Below are 15,417 nucleotides of genomic sequence, written 5' to 3'. Positions count from 1 at the left end.
TCATAATTACCACTGGCAGTGCAGCTACATTTAGCAACGTGATCAGTGCACCAGCGATGACAGAAAATTTGGCAACCAAGTTGACCTTGAAGAAATAGAAGTGGCTGTTCACTAGCACACTGATGCACTTGGCGTACGGGCACATCTCAGCAACAGCATGAACTTTGATTGAACTGGCAGAGGGCTTTGGCTGCTGCTTGCCACCGAATTATTTCTTTTTCTGACAAACAGCTTCTAAGTGGTCATTCTTTGACAGTTGCAAGTAGGACAATGTGTTGGACAGTTAGTGCGCAAGTGTGATGAATGACCACAATAGTCACAGGTAGTGTTCTGCCTTGAGCCCAGAACTTGCTTCATTTGACAAAGGCAATTACAAGCTCATGCTTGTGAGCTCAGGCTTCTGCTCAGGGCAGCATCAACTACAAGCTTCCCCTCTGCATGTTTTACATTCTTTATAGGCACCTTCACTTTGGCAAGCATGCATGTGTGCTTCTTGCAGAGGTAACTTCTGTTTTCGACAAAGCTGGTCCAATAGCTTCCAGTCTCATAGATGAAGAAATGGTCACAAAAAAGCCTTTCTTCAACTTCATATTATCTATAGTTGCAGCGTTTGACCACTGTATGCAAGTGAAGCGAAAAACATGTCGACAGTCTTCCCAGGTTGTCGAATATGGTTTGTAAAGTTTATTCAACAGATGAGTGAAGTGATCACTGAAGAAAATCACTTCACTTGAAAGCAATCTCTAGCCCTCCCTACTGCAAGTACTAGAGAGAAAGTGAGTGGAGGAAGACAGAAAGTAATTAAACGAGAGATTTTCACTTCAAAATTGTCCCACATGAATGTACACTGCCATCTCTCTTGCACAGTGCCGCGTTCCTAAACCTATCAACCACAAAAATTAACATAAAACCTGTGTGAGATAATGTGGAGGGCTACAACATTAAATAAAAATATGACAAAATGGGCAATCACAGTCAGGTTACATTATGAAAATAATAGTTTGCTAGTTTATTTTAACTTCAGTACTTTTTAAAACAGAGCATGGAAACTGACCTTGTCAGCAGGTATTAAGTTCGGCAGCCGAGGGCTCAGATAGGAAGACATTGGACCTGCAGAAATAAAGATGAAATTATAAATGCTCCTCTGGAATTCAAGACGATGAGCAAAACGAGAACAAGGTGAAAGCAGGAGCCAACGTCTCGACAAGTGGACTTGTCTTCTTCAAGGCGACATATGCTTTCCTCACCACACGTTTCCTCTGGAATTCAGGTGCTCAACAAGTGGGGTACTCACTCTGTTGCGACTGTGACAATGCAGGGGACAACGAAAGGCCCTGCCTCTCGTATGTAGCTGCGACTGGCCGGAACATTGCCAAGAGTGAGCACTGCAATTTATTCAAAACAAGAGGATGTGTAGGAGTGTGCTTTTACATGGGTGCTTCCCACTTGTAGTAGCGTATGGCCCTTTTAGCTGGTTCAGTATTGGCGTGTCCACTTTTTCCTTATAATTATACATGTGACAGTTGATGGCAAACTGCGTACCTGAATTCTTCTGAAGTTGTTTATGTGCACTAACAGCTGTTGCGATTATATATACATGAAAACACCCTAGTTCACCATGAGGGGGCATGAGATTAACTCAAATGAAATAGAGAAAGAGAGCCGAGACATAACCACCATGACAATTTGAGCTTGTTCATATGCCATTACTAAGAATATGCTTGTAGCACAAGTACAGAGGGTACAAGAAAGAATGGACAAGATAATGTGCTAACTCTCAATTTTATTCCCGGAGATAGCTATTTACACACAACATTCTGTTTTGTCTATTCTCCTTTCTTTTTCCCCATGTGCTTGCACTATGAACATCATCTCAGAAGTGATACATAAATGTGTGTGCAGACAGTAAAGATAACGTTGTCCTCAAGAAAGTTATTTAAGTTCTCAACTGGAAAAGCCACTGGATATTTTAGCAATTCAATAAATTCAGTACCCACATAGCGTGCCTTACCTTGACAATAGCTAAAAGGTACTTCTCGTGATGAACAAATACTGAACGCTTGTCTGGTGTCACATTTACATCCACAGAATCTGCACAAAGGGAGAAAGGTAAAAAAAAGAGATGCACTAGTTCGTAAGCCACCTGGCAGGCAGCTTACTGTGGCAAATGCACAGTGTGTAAGCTCAGCACTCAGAGGTGCACTAAAGAGAGAAATCATCTGAGCCGTACTAATAAATTACCCTTCTACTACACCAAAAAAAGCCACTCTTACTGTGATAAGAGGCTTGCTAAGCCAGAAAAGATGCAAAGATTATAGACATGTGGTGACGTCGCCTTGAAAGTAGAGTCACTGTTGCTGTCAGTTACAGGTCTACCATGTTGTGTGACACCTAAAGAAAGAGGTCCTCTTTGGGCGGTCGGCCTTGCAGCTCAACTTGGGAGTCCACCTTCCTCTTCTCTTCTTTTGATACATTAACCCGTACCCTGTGCAGTGCTGTTGAGGTGTCTTCACAGCAAGAGACAGTTACAGTGCTGTACTTTTCTCTTCAATTTTCTTTCTTTAAAAGGAAGAAAACTTCAATTTCTTTCTTTAGAAAGAACATGGCGTTGTAGCACCATCTTCTGCTGCAGCTTTTGTAATATCAGAGCAGTTATTGGTGGCATTAGATCATAGCAAAAGGAGCTCTTCCACAGCAGTAGAATTGACTGGTAGACAAGAGGAGCCGGTCAGCAGCTCCTAGCTAAAAGTTCCACACATTATTCCAGTACATAGTGACGGATGAGAAAAGTTTATGAAATACGATTTGGAGCAAATAAGATTTTGCAGCAAACCACTGTGGTCACACATGCTACATAGGAGGCAATATGCGTCTTCGTAAAGCTCATCTACAACATAAGTTATAAGCTAAATTTGAACCTTCAGTGAACACAGTAGTGAAGAAGCCTTCAAGCAAGAGCCCATATGTCACGATTCTTAGCCAGTGCAACAACTACTTTAGGCCTATATGAACTGGCAACGCGTAACATAACAACTGGTCACTGATATTGTGATTCTGCTGAGTGAAGTCTATGAGGTTAGCTATAGGGGCTCATTGGTACGGCATATTCTATTTTGTTGTAGCGCAAGCTGAACAACAGGGACAACAGAAAGGCACATTTTACATACACACAGCACTGTGTGCGTGTCAAATGTGACTTTCTGTTGTCCATGTTGTTCAGCTTGCGCTACAACAAAACAAAAGATGCTGAGTGAAGTTCCACAGAGTGGTTACAATGCAATAGGTGCTCAGTCACTGTGGACTAGCAGGCAATGGATACAAAAGTGAGAGTGGCACAAACCAAAGGGGGTGCAATTATTTTTGTTGTCCCAGTTAAACGTTCCCTGGTCTCCCGGTGCGGTTTACGCTGTTCTCTGCATGCAATACAACATACACATTGGAGGAAACAGAAACTTTCACAGAAGGCTAAGGAGCACTGGAATGATGCGAACAAGCACCGCACTGCCACCAGCACCCTTGTGGAGCATGCTCACACCATGGGTCAGGAGATAGGCTGGGACAGCACAGGTGTCCTTGCAGAAGTGATAAGTTTGAATTGGCACTTTTATCTCGAGTCGCTGCAAATTTGGATAACTGCATGAACTTTGAATAGGAACAATGGGAAGCTAAACGAAACTGATGCTCGCACCTCATGCCATGTACTCAACTACATATGACCTAGCACCTTTCATTGTGAACAAGGCTCTCTTGTGGGGGCCGAAATGTCATCTTATAATTTCTTCATCTTGGTCAGCACCTGTTTTGTTTTCTTCAATAGTGGGAATGCCACAGTGATGCACCACAAGATGTCAGAGATATTGGCAATGCTGGCAGGGGCTGCTTATAAATAAACAACTTATCGCACTGCAGGACTGCATGTCTTGCAGAGTAAATAGTACACAAAAACGTGGCGAAATGCACAATGGCTTGTACATGTTATCAGCACCATTTATTGGGCGCGAAATTCAAAGCCAGAGGCATGGACATCTGTTTTTTTTTTTTTTTTCACTGCAAACAATTCGGTATCCCTTTGAAGCTGCCATAAACTCAGCCAAAGAAAAGCAGAAACACAGGGAAAAGCCTTACGTCTTTCAAGATGAATGTTGATCAACAGGAAAGGGCACTGGTCACGGTTGAACATGTGGTACGTACTGTTCACCAGTTTTGTAAGCTGTAGGAAAAGCGGACCATGAAACAATTAGATTCTGTTCTACCAACTGTATTGCTTAACAAGTGTGAAGGGCTGTCGTAAAAAGACTGACATTCTTACCTTTGGCATCTCGCAAGGTCTAGAATTGACAAAGACAAATTGCCTGTCCGCAGAGCTTCGGCCTGAACCATGAGCACAAGAGGAGATGTAGCCCTCTATCCTGAAAGGAAAATGAAAATACAAACAAGCTAGTGACCTAACAACTTACAAGATTAACCCCTTCAGGTGCTGTATGTACAGCTGTTCACATGAGGATAGTGCATCAAAAGCAATAGAACTGACGCAAATATTAGTATTTAGAACATGTTCCATACCTCTTGAAAGACGTCTGATTAGACCTGCGCTGCAAGTTTGAGTAATATGTGTAAAGTTTGCTTGTAAAAGAAGTTGGAAGGCCTAGGTGTTTGCTTTTGGTATCAATATGTCATCATGTAAGGTTCACTGCTTTCATTGGTATTTCCCGATCTGCTACATCAGGCACATTGTTAAAGTGGATAGGCCATTTCTAAGTATGCTGGAAATGATATAGCTGATGTTGTCACATATGACAGTCCTGTAAAGAGTTCTCGTATGTAGCAGACATATTGCAAACCTGACAAAACTCGATGAAGAATTGAGAATCCCTAATCCACTCTGCAGCTGTGCACCTTTCATAGTTTTGAAGATGCAAGAAATGTGATGAAACTAAATTTTAGATGGACAGAATGAATTGGTACTTAAATGAGCTAATCAGCTACCAGGCACTCAAGGAAAACATTTGTCACCATTCTTTTCATTTAGCAGGTTTTTTGTGCCAGTACATATAACTAGCGTTGAGCTTTAATGTAGCAGGCCTGCCCTAAAAGAACCAAGGGCCCAGGTGCTTCCTCTGCACACAAACACACACAGACACATTTTCACACACCTTGTGCTTGGAGCTTCAGCCAGAGACTTGGTGAGCGCAAACTCTTCCAGTATGTCCTCAGTGGGAGCACACTGCTGTATTTCCAGGAGCTTTGCAGCCTGCGCAAATGGCAGAGAGGTACAGACACTCAAGCAGACAAAACAGCCTCTTCATAAAAGGTTACATCATATACTGTATGCATAAATATAACACCTATTTTCTCTCACTTCTAGCCTAAATGTATGCACTGATTATATTCAGAACCATACCATTACAAATTAAATGCAAGAGCTTTCATGACATTTCAAGTTTCACAGTGCATCACAAGTACTAGTTACTAGAAGGATCAAGAGATGTTGTTACCATCCTGCATGATATTTCACAATGGCCAAGCACTCTTTCTAAATCCTCCGCTTCCTCTGTCTCCGCAAACCTCCTCCTCCTCCTCCCCCCCCCCCCCCCCCCTCATAAACTTCGAAAAGACAAATCATCAAGTTGCGCCTAGCCCTCAGTCTCCTCAGGTCTCCTGTCTAGTCTACATTCCAATTGCCATTTAGCCACACCTGTTCTTGAACCCCAGTGCTCAATAAACGTGGTTAGCCCTATTCAATAAAACTCCAGTGTTCTATCACCAACTACAATGAAACACAAACACAAGTAGTAGTTTTTAAGGTTTTGCATTCCAAAAGTTCCACTTGGATCGCAATGGCCCTCAAGTAATTTTGACTACAGCGAGTTCTAAAACATGCATCGCAATCTCAGAACTATACAGGGAATTTAACATTGGACAAACATAATGTGACCACTATGACTGGGAACCAAACCCCTGTGAACCTGTGCTTAGAAGTGAAGCACCATGGCTCACAGAGCATCTGTGAATAAAAGTTACTGCATCAGCCACTTGTGTTGGTGTCATTTCATTCTAGTCTCCAAACACAGGGGCATAACCAGGAGGTTAAGCATTTCAACACAATTGCTCATCCCATTGTGCTAATTATAAAGTTCATAACGTCTCCAACCCAAACAATATGGCATATTAAGGGGAGATGCTCAAAACAGTTTGTTTATTATTTGTACTAGAGATTTGAAAATACTGCCAGTCATAGAGTTTTTATGCAGATTTTGAATATGCCATTAGTTTCTGTGTAGCTGCTATATTTTGTTAGTTATGTACTACAAAGCAGCAGAATATAGCCATCTTTGCGGGCACTTTCTTTTTTATACGATTTGCACAAAAAGAATTGTGCTGTAGCTTGTTTAGCTTGTTGTAGACCGCAGTGACGATATCTATCCAAACAGCAGTTATTGGAACTATGCAAAAAAAAGTAGGGCACTTTAATAATTCTTTTCACACTCCCATAAAATATAACCTTGTACTTTCGCTACTACAGCTGAGATATTGCAATTTCAAGTAGCTATCAGTATTTTACATAACATGAAGAGTATGTATGCCAAATTTTGTTAGTACTATAGAAAAATTATAAGTGCACAAGGTTATTTTCATGGGGATTGTGAGAAAAATTAGTTTAAGTGTATTAATCTTTTTTTGCATAGTTCCACTAATTGTGCATGCTGTTTGCATAGATATCAGCACTTCGAAGTCTACAAAGAGGTTAACAAGGTACAGCACGATGGTTATTGTAAAAATTTAATACACAAGTAAGTGGCCACACAGATTACTATATTTTGCCATTGTGTAGGAAATAACTCAACAAATGTAGCAGACAGACAAAAGCTAATGACATATTCAAAATCTGCTCGAAGAATTCTCTGACTGGTTCACTTTTCAAGCCTTTTAGTACAAATAAATTAAGAAAAACTTTTTCGAGTAGTACTTTCATTTAAACCAAAAAGCTTTTTTAGCTCCAGACAACGTTCAAAAGTCATGTGCTTCAAAGAGAAATGTGTACTTTGTGCTGCAGTGTCAATATATAGGGAATCATGCAAGTGACTATGCTAATAGCTTGTCTTTGTTGGTTTTAAATCACTACAGCCTTTCCTTTGTTACTACCGACAATTTTCTTACACAACCTTAAAAAAAAGAATTAATCTGCACATTACCCAGTTCTTGGTTCCAACAAAGATTACAGTCAACTTGGCAGCGCTGCTGCCAATTTTGGTATATGATGCACAAAAACCTGGCACATGTTGCACAAGTTATGATGATAGACTAGTTGTCGTCAAGTCACTCATATTATCACTTCAGTACTAAAGGTCAGTTGTGTAAATAACACAAAAATTATTCATTCTTAAAGTTATTATTAAAGCAGGCCACATGACGATGTAGGTTACACTCATATAATTTTGCTATGAACAGTGCAATGTGTCCTTCGTACAAACAGTGCTTCTTTAAAGTGCTGGCAATGCCACTGCCCCTGTGTGTTCACCAGCCTTGCATACCTCTTTTGCACCATACACGTTTGCTATACGCTCAAGAACTGCCTGTGACCCCTGGCTATTGAGGATGACTTGCTTGCGCCTGCAAAACACAGACACAAAAGAAGTTAATTCTGGGGTGCTACATACCAAAACCACAATATGATTATGAGGTACACTGTACTGAGGGACCCCAGGTCAATCTTGACCATCTGGGGTTCTTTTACATGCCCCCATGCATGGCCCACAGACATTTTTGCATTTCGCCCCCATCGAAAGACCGCTGCCATGGTCAAGGTTTGGCCCCATGCCCTTGGGCTTAGCAGCACAACGCCAAAGCCACTACCATACCACCACGGCGGCTATGCAAAACACAAAGACACAACATGTATCAGTGCCAAACTAGAGGCTATGCTAGACAAACACTGTAAAAAACAGAGCATGGAAAATATAAAGCAAGAAAGAAATAGTCCAAGTTCATAGATTGTAAACTGCACACTGGTTTAATATGTGAAGACAGGCCATTTAGAGTGACGAAAGTGACCAAAAGAATAAAGTTTTTCGAATCAGGTACCAAGATAATGGAGAACAAGTGACTTACAAGAACATGTATTTGCCTATCGCCATAGTGGTATGAAATAAATTGCCAGAATTAATTATCATTGAATATGACCCAGTAAAGTTGCAACATTTATTATTAGCACACTTTAATTACTAGCTGAAGGTTGCCCTATTTGCTTTTCGATTACTTTTGTGCTTCTTTTTCCCTCTATTTTTTCCGAGCCAACTGTTGTTGAATTGTGCGCCTTGCTGCACTGTGTATACAGGGTGTTTCACAAAACTTGCGCCAAGGATTTAAAAAAAAAAAATGGTTAACCGCAGCTGAATGAAACCAATGGCATATGGTTTGCTGTCATGTGGCGCTCCCTAGAGTATTTTTTATATTCTGCTTAATCAGTTCGGTATCTAAGATAAATTATGCATTTTTTATATTCACTTTAGGGCCAAGTGCGTTTCATCGTGTTGTAGAGGGGGTTCAGAAATTACTGACCCAATTTTTTGTGGCAACATACATGCTGCGTGGCAATATTTTTCGGCATTTAAAGAAAGTCCACAAAATATGAAGCAAAACCACATGATTGCGCTCATGTGTTATTGTAGTGCAGCGCTCTCAACCGTGTGTCGTGCTTATCACTTATCAGGGACAACAACGCTTCCTTTTCGTGTACTACCGCCAAAGATGCTGACACACTGTGAAGCTGATGCCTAGAGCCGCAGCCACTCACTTCGCCCTACTCTGCGCGCATGGTTCTTTCACATGGTTTGCACTGCAATACGGCAACGCATGAGTGCAGTCATGTGGTTTTATTTGATATTTCGTGGGCTTTCCTTAATGCCGAAAAATCACCATGCAGCATGTACATTGCCACAAAAAATTGGATCGATCGTTTCTGAACCCCTTCTATTACGCAATGAAATCCCCCTGGCCATAAAGTAATTATTAAAACTTTTGCATAATTAATCTTAGTTATTTAACTAATTAAGCAGAAAACAAAACGATTACTCTAAAGAGTGACACATGATGGCAAACCATATGTCATTGGTTTCATTCAGCTGTGGCTAACCACTGTCTTGAAATCCTTGGCACAAGTTATGTGAAACACCCTGTATATGGCACTGCAATATTCCTTCCCATCTGGTTTCAGTGGTTCATGTTTTAACCCTACATATTTGGTTACCTTAACCCTGCTGTTCTTGATTGTTTTCTTTCCTCTGAAAAGTTTGCCCATGATTCTTCGTATAAGTGACCGACTATAGTGCATCATGTAAATTATGTAAATGCACCCCTTCACCCCCTTCCTTATATAGTGTGTATACCACAGAAGGCCTTTCAAGGAAGGAAGGAAGGAAGGAAGGAAGGAAGAAAGAAAGAAAGAAAGAAAGAAAGAAAGAAAGAAAGAAAGAAAGAAAGAAAGAAAGAAAGAAAGAAAGAAAGAAAGAATCAGTGATGGATGAATGCTGCTTTCAGAATGATGGTAATGGCTTGCTTACGCATGCCCTTCACTAGATGCGACTACTTTCCCACGTCTCTCCAAAATGACTTCGGGACAGAGTGGAATGCATGCATATGTTCAGTTACAGATACCAAAACCTACGAACACCAGTGGTTGCATCCCACAAGCTTCCACAACAGCATTGGCTCCAATGTTTATTACAAGCATATGCAAGTGAAGGAACCACCCTTGCTCCGACACCAAGCCCAGTCATGCAACACCCAAGCTTCTCAAGCTCTCTTTTGTGTATCAATGCCTCCAAGTCTGTTCTCACAAAAGACCCTACAAATGGATTTCTGATAAAAATGTTGTCTTCATCCATACTGCTAAGTAATCTAAGCTTCTCACCTAAGCAATCTAAAGACTTCCTGGCAAGGCACATGTGAAGAGCCACTTGAATTTCTTGGAACCACACCTGCCCAGGCGAAGTTCTAATGATGCGTGACTATCATCTGCAACCATCGACTGGTCCCACCAGAAGAATTAATCTCAGCCTCTGGTCAGAATTGTGGCTATGGGTGAGGCTTTACAAGATGTCCTTGAAAGTTTATTGGCAGACAAAAGAGGGTGTTAGACACCGGAGTCATCTGTATGCCATTCGGTGCTGCACAGCTGAACAAGCTGTGAGAGCTCCTGTCAAGTAAAAGGAACTGTCTCTAAATGATCGAAAAGGTACACCATGTCTTCTAGTTTATACAAAGTAGGTGAAAGCACAGAGAGTAAGAACAGAGTTGTAGGTATGCTTCACTCACTTGTCAGGCACATTTATTCGTTGTCCTTCCACATGCACCTTGTTCCTCCCGTTTACGTCAATCTCCTTCACCATTAAACACTTTACAATGGTGCTTTTGTACGCGTGGGATCTGTTTTCTCAAGTGCGTCTCCCATTCAGAGCAATGTAAAGGAAATTGTGCCATCTCGTCAAAGAACAAGAGCTTTCAAAGAAGTACTGCCCATCGCCATGAGTGTAACTTACCCTCCTTCGGTGAAGTTGACACACGAGATGTTGACCTTAGTGACAACGAGGCAATAACCTGTCAGCAGGGTGACCATCTTGCCGAATTCCCGCTTCAGGTTGGCCACAAACTCCCGGTGCCGGACAGGCAGGGTGGTGAACAAGTTGTGCAGACTCACTGTGGTGCCCCGCTGCAACAGAACTGTTTATTGGTGCATGCAAGTTGCCAAAACCACTACAAGGCTCACTATCAGAAACAATTCACAAGCGCAACAGTGCAAGTACACACTGTGCAAAGAGACACTGCAATGACACCCTCTGTTCACAACTTTATGTGGCAGTTTGCACAAGTAGGGAATGACTCCAGGCTTTTCCATTTCCTGCTGTTCATACACACCCTTTCAATTTTTTCAGGAGGGTCTCTGCAATTAAAGCCCCTCTATGAAAGTTTCTGCCAACCAGGTTAGGCACTGCTAACTGACCCTCCTCCTCCACACTTCTCTCTCACTCGTCATTTCAGCTTCCAGTGTAAAGTAGAATTTACATTATTGCAGCTACTTAATCCAGGTGGAAGAGACATTGTCTACCACCTGCTACTGCTGCGTAAAGGTGCAAATGTGCAGCAGCAGTGAGAACTGAATTTCAGGAAGCAGAACTGGTGTGAGAGATGACTCAAAGAACGGTGCGTCAAATCACAGGTTGGCACTATTTAGCAAGAGATGTGGTGGCGCATGAATGGAGAGGCTTTAACCGCAACTGCTGTTAGCCCCAATTGCATGAAGCAGACTGACTGCAGCCTCTAAGTTTGTTCTGTGACGTTAGCCTGCATAGTGTGACCACACAACTTCCTTAAGTGACATTTTAAGCAGAAAGATGCTATGATCCTTTTTACAATTGTGGAACAAGCAAACCACTAAGTAGCAAGTCTTTTCGAGTTTGTAGTTAAATATACCAACAAGTATGAGCATTCTTGAATATAATGTTGAAGTTTAAGAATTGCAGAGCACCCTAGGATGGCAATACATACGTGAAGGTCAGCACAAAACTTTAATATCCTGTCAACAATGCATTGAAGTGTCTGAATTATTGCAATTTTAAACAATCAGAAAATTATCCACATGCAGTGATGTGAGTGGTCCCAGCCACAATGTTGCAGATTTTGGAGCAGCTAAAATCTCACCTTATGACAGCACATTAACATGTTTTATTTTAAACACAAGTAGCATTGCACTTGTGTTTGTAGCACACGACTACGTGCCACAAGGGTCTGGTCACAAAAGACGACAAGGACACGCCCAGCACGCTGACGGTGCATGAGCAGTGGAGTCGACGGAATCAGGCTTCTGCCTGACTAAGCGGGCCCGACTAAAGATATAATTTGTGGACACCAGGCACCAGTGTCTGTCTGGTTTTTCTTTACACACATGTTCTAGCTTATGAACTTAGATTGTGAACTAGGAGTTTTTGTGTCGCTACTTGTGAACTACTTGGAGGAACTCATTTTTAAGTGATTTTGTGTTTCTATAGCTTTGTTATCCTAAAGTGTTAATCTTTTTAATGCACGTCAGAGAAGAGGAGTAGCCAGCACCTCTCCAAGATGCCAAAATCTCCTCACATACATGTAATTTCTTTTTTAAATAAACATTTCAGAGCAATCACTAGGCACACATTTCTGGAAATATTTACTCTACATACAGTAATACTACCACAACCTTGAATAAGAATCAGTATATGCTCATGTGTATATGCAAACAGGCTTTATCCTTTGGAGGGCTTATGTCAGCCTGCTATTGCCACAGCAAGCCAGAAGCCTTCTCCATTCTGGCATAGTTTCGTGAAAGTCCACCAAACATGGCCACAAATGCTCCACAAGTCTTTAAAAAACTGCACTTATCACATACATTTTGTGCACAATACCAACCAAGGTCTTGTTGCGGGCTTGTTTGAAAAATAATATCATGTTGGTACAGTATATACACACTTTTGGTGCCTGAAAATTTGATGATCCTCCCTTGCTCAATTTTCCATCGTGACTTAGACTCGTATGGCGAACATAGTGGTCATTAAGATCTAACAACATTGTAATCAAATTTGTGACGTTTCCACTTCTTAATAATTTGGGCATATTATCAGCACACGAAGCTTCTATGCAAGCTGCCATCACGTGCTATGAACTGTATCTACATGAGCAAATGTTCCACAAGCACCCTTGTACCATGATGTGCATAGCAAGGCAGTTGGCACCAGGACGTGTGTCTCACTGTAGGGTGTCTTGATGCCGGCATCCCCAACGGCGAGATGTGGTGTCAGATTACACTTCTTCATAGCCAAAAGCTATCAGCAGAATTTAGATATTGCAAAGGTAGCTTTCAAATGTGGCACAGACGGTAATTGGTGGCCACCTGCTACACACAAGCCAAGTTGGACCTCTGACTAGGGCACACTGTATCCGTTCAGCGGTGACGAGTGTGATTTGTCTTCTAGACACAGGAGGCAATTCCCACTTCTGTGTAGTATGGAAATCTAAACCCTTCTCTCAATATCCTGCAGAATAGACGCGACACACTGCGTGCCTGGGTCCACATGAATCTCAAAGATTCTGTAATCAAGTTAGCGTTGTGACAGACTGATGAAATAACAGTAAAATGAGAGGCAAATTCTAAGCCCAGCACAATGAGGCTACAACAGTCAGATAACTTCAGAAACCAGTACTAGAGTAATGCTATGACTGTGTGCTGAATGATCTACTAGGACAACACTTACATCCCTGGCGCAGGGTGACTTGGAAGTGATAGCACCATGGTGGTCGTATTTGAGCAGTGTTGCCTGTGTAGCATCCTTGTGACGGGTTGCAATTGTGACATCACTGGAACAAAGTATGACAAAGAGGACAGCTGTCACACTCCTCGCACTTCTATTCCCAGCAAGAACGTTAACTCCTGGAAAGTAGGGCCATCCATGGTTGCCAGATCTTTCAAGAGATTCTTTGGTCGATCCTTGCAATCCACTCTCTTTACTCTTTCCTGTAGCACACTCGATGGCTAGTTACCGCATGCATATCACATGGTGACAGCCCGTTTCCCACGAGCCTTTCCTTCATGCATTTTAAGACTAGGCTTCAAGACTGTCACACGATGCTCCCTCCTAGTCTTTTTCCTTCCTCCTGGTTGCAGGCATGACATGCACTGCACATAAATCCTTTTCACACCCTTCTAGAGCTTGTAATTTATGTTCATAAGTCAATCTCTCATAAATTGTGTTACCTAGCTTGTATTTGAACCTAAGCTGTTCTTACTTCTGTGTCAAATTTCAGTGCCGACTTTTCTAGCAGAAGAAAAGTGCTTCAGTCATCATTACAAAGTAGTCGATCCAGAGAACAGGTGCAAAAAAAGTGTTGGCAATAGTCATGTAAGGAGTTGTATGCTAAACTTATCACACGTTGTCTTTGATTTCACTCTTTTCTTTTTACAGTATTTCACTTATTATTACTTGTGTCTTTGAATCACTGCACCACAATTATTTATCTATTTAACTGTTTCAGTGCATTAAATTCACCCAATCTTGTTGAATTCTTCTTTATCTTCGTGTGAGGCCGGGTAATAAGTAATTTCCGCAAGTTTTATTTCCTGAGTCGGATGTACTTTAAGAACAAAACAATAAAGAAACCTGAAAGCAGTTGGGATCTTTCACAACCTCACGATTACAAACCTCGCAATAACAAAAGGAGTCGCACTCTTATCACCAGCCCTCGTTAAACTTACCAAAGTGCACAGAGGGAACTCAGTGCCTCCCCTCGGAAGCCAAAGGTTGCGACGTCTTCGAGGTCAGAAAATTGGCGCAGCTTTGACGTGTGGTACTTCTGGGCTGCAGTCGAGTACAAGGCGAAAACATGATCACAATACGAGTTTGACAATTTGGACAGTCGTGCGAGTGTGGTTGCAAGGCAAGGGGCCACGGTGTTTAGAAACAGTTGCGGGTTTCTATTTCACATGTTTTGCGCTCAAAACTCGTCGGCAGTCCTTGCTCTAGAGCGCACCGCTTCCGCTAGACGATGGCTATCGCAAAAGTCGCCGGCGCTGTCAGAGCATAGTGGCGGCCATTAGAACGTACCAGGATCGCGGATGTTTTTGATGTACTAAGTAATATATTGCGCCGCTGATTTACGCGGGCAGAGTGCTGTGCACTGGTCTTGTAAGTCTGTCGTGTCAAAGGCAATTTCAACACACCAAAGGACAGGGAATAATGTACATTTACAAGACTTATCGTTTGCTACGTGCTGTGTAGCATGATCGCGCTTACTTGAAACTTACTGAGAGCGGCGAAATTCGACTCGTCGACTCCCTCCCCATCGTCGACGACTTCAACAAGTTTGCTGCCATGGTCTTTCAGTTTGACACCTGTGGATTTGAAAAGAATGACCGCAGTTTTAACGCCTTCTTCTTACAGCTACCATGTCCGCGCTTACTGATGTTATTTGCTCCTGCGTCAATGCTGTTTTCGACCAACTCTTTTACAGCTACGGCCAAGCTCAGAACTACTTGTCCGGAGCATATCCGATGCACCGTACTACCATCGATCGCTTTTATCTCTTTACTCATCGCACCAGCATCACACAATCACGACATTTACTACACACAAACTGAAGAAATTTAGTCTCAGTGCTCAGGCACGAAACACCTAATGTCGTTATGTATTTACAAATCGCCGCACAAACACAGAAACACAGAACAGCACAAATTGCCGCGCGTCTGCTCGCAACCGCCGGGTGTTAGTTCCGGGCTGCGCCGCAGGAAGCGTCACAATCAACCTTAGCGCATCAAAAAACAAACAGCAAAATAAAATAAAAACTTATAAGGGTATATTTTAATGACCAGTAGGTGGGATAAACATCAAATAATAA

General features: G+C 42.1%; 1 protein-coding gene across 4 annotated transcripts in view; it reads right to left on the bottom strand.

The window, feature by feature from the left end:
* Pms2 (mismatch repair endonuclease PMS2) overlaps positions 1 to 15,417 on the bottom strand; it is a 66,028-nt gene that overhangs the window by 18,079 nt on the left and 32,532 nt on the right. For 2 of the 4 annotated variants that reach the window (XM_050173440.3, XM_072289899.1), the window contains exons 1-12: positions 14,983 to 15,417; positions 14,828 to 14,914; positions 14,279 to 14,381; positions 13,281 to 13,383; positions 10,539 to 10,708; positions 7,533 to 7,611; positions 5,154 to 5,251; positions 4,310 to 4,409; positions 4,126 to 4,210; positions 2,012 to 2,091; positions 1,295 to 1,385; positions 1,055 to 1,110 (exon numbers count right to left, since the gene is read on the bottom strand). The exon at positions 14,983 to 15,417 is cut by the window's right edge. In XM_050173440.3, the coding sequence (XP_050029397.1) occupies positions 1,055 to 1,110; positions 1,295 to 1,385; positions 2,012 to 2,091; positions 4,126 to 4,210; positions 4,310 to 4,409; positions 5,154 to 5,251; positions 7,533 to 7,611; positions 10,539 to 10,708; positions 13,281 to 13,383; positions 14,279 to 14,381; positions 14,828 to 14,914; positions 14,983 to 15,115 (1,185 nt within the window). In that variant the 5' untranslated portion in view covers positions 15,116 to 15,417. The other 2 variants (XM_055067733.2, XM_055067734.2) reach the window with 2 other exon arrangements.

The sequence above is a fragment of the Dermacentor andersoni genome, chromosome 8 (genome assembly GCF_023375885.2).
Source record: "Dermacentor andersoni chromosome 8, qqDerAnde1_hic_scaffold, whole genome shotgun sequence".
Classification (NCBI taxonomy): domain Eukaryota; kingdom Metazoa; phylum Arthropoda; class Arachnida; order Ixodida; family Ixodidae; genus Dermacentor; species Dermacentor andersoni.
This window is presented reverse-complemented; position numbering and strand designations above follow the sequence as displayed.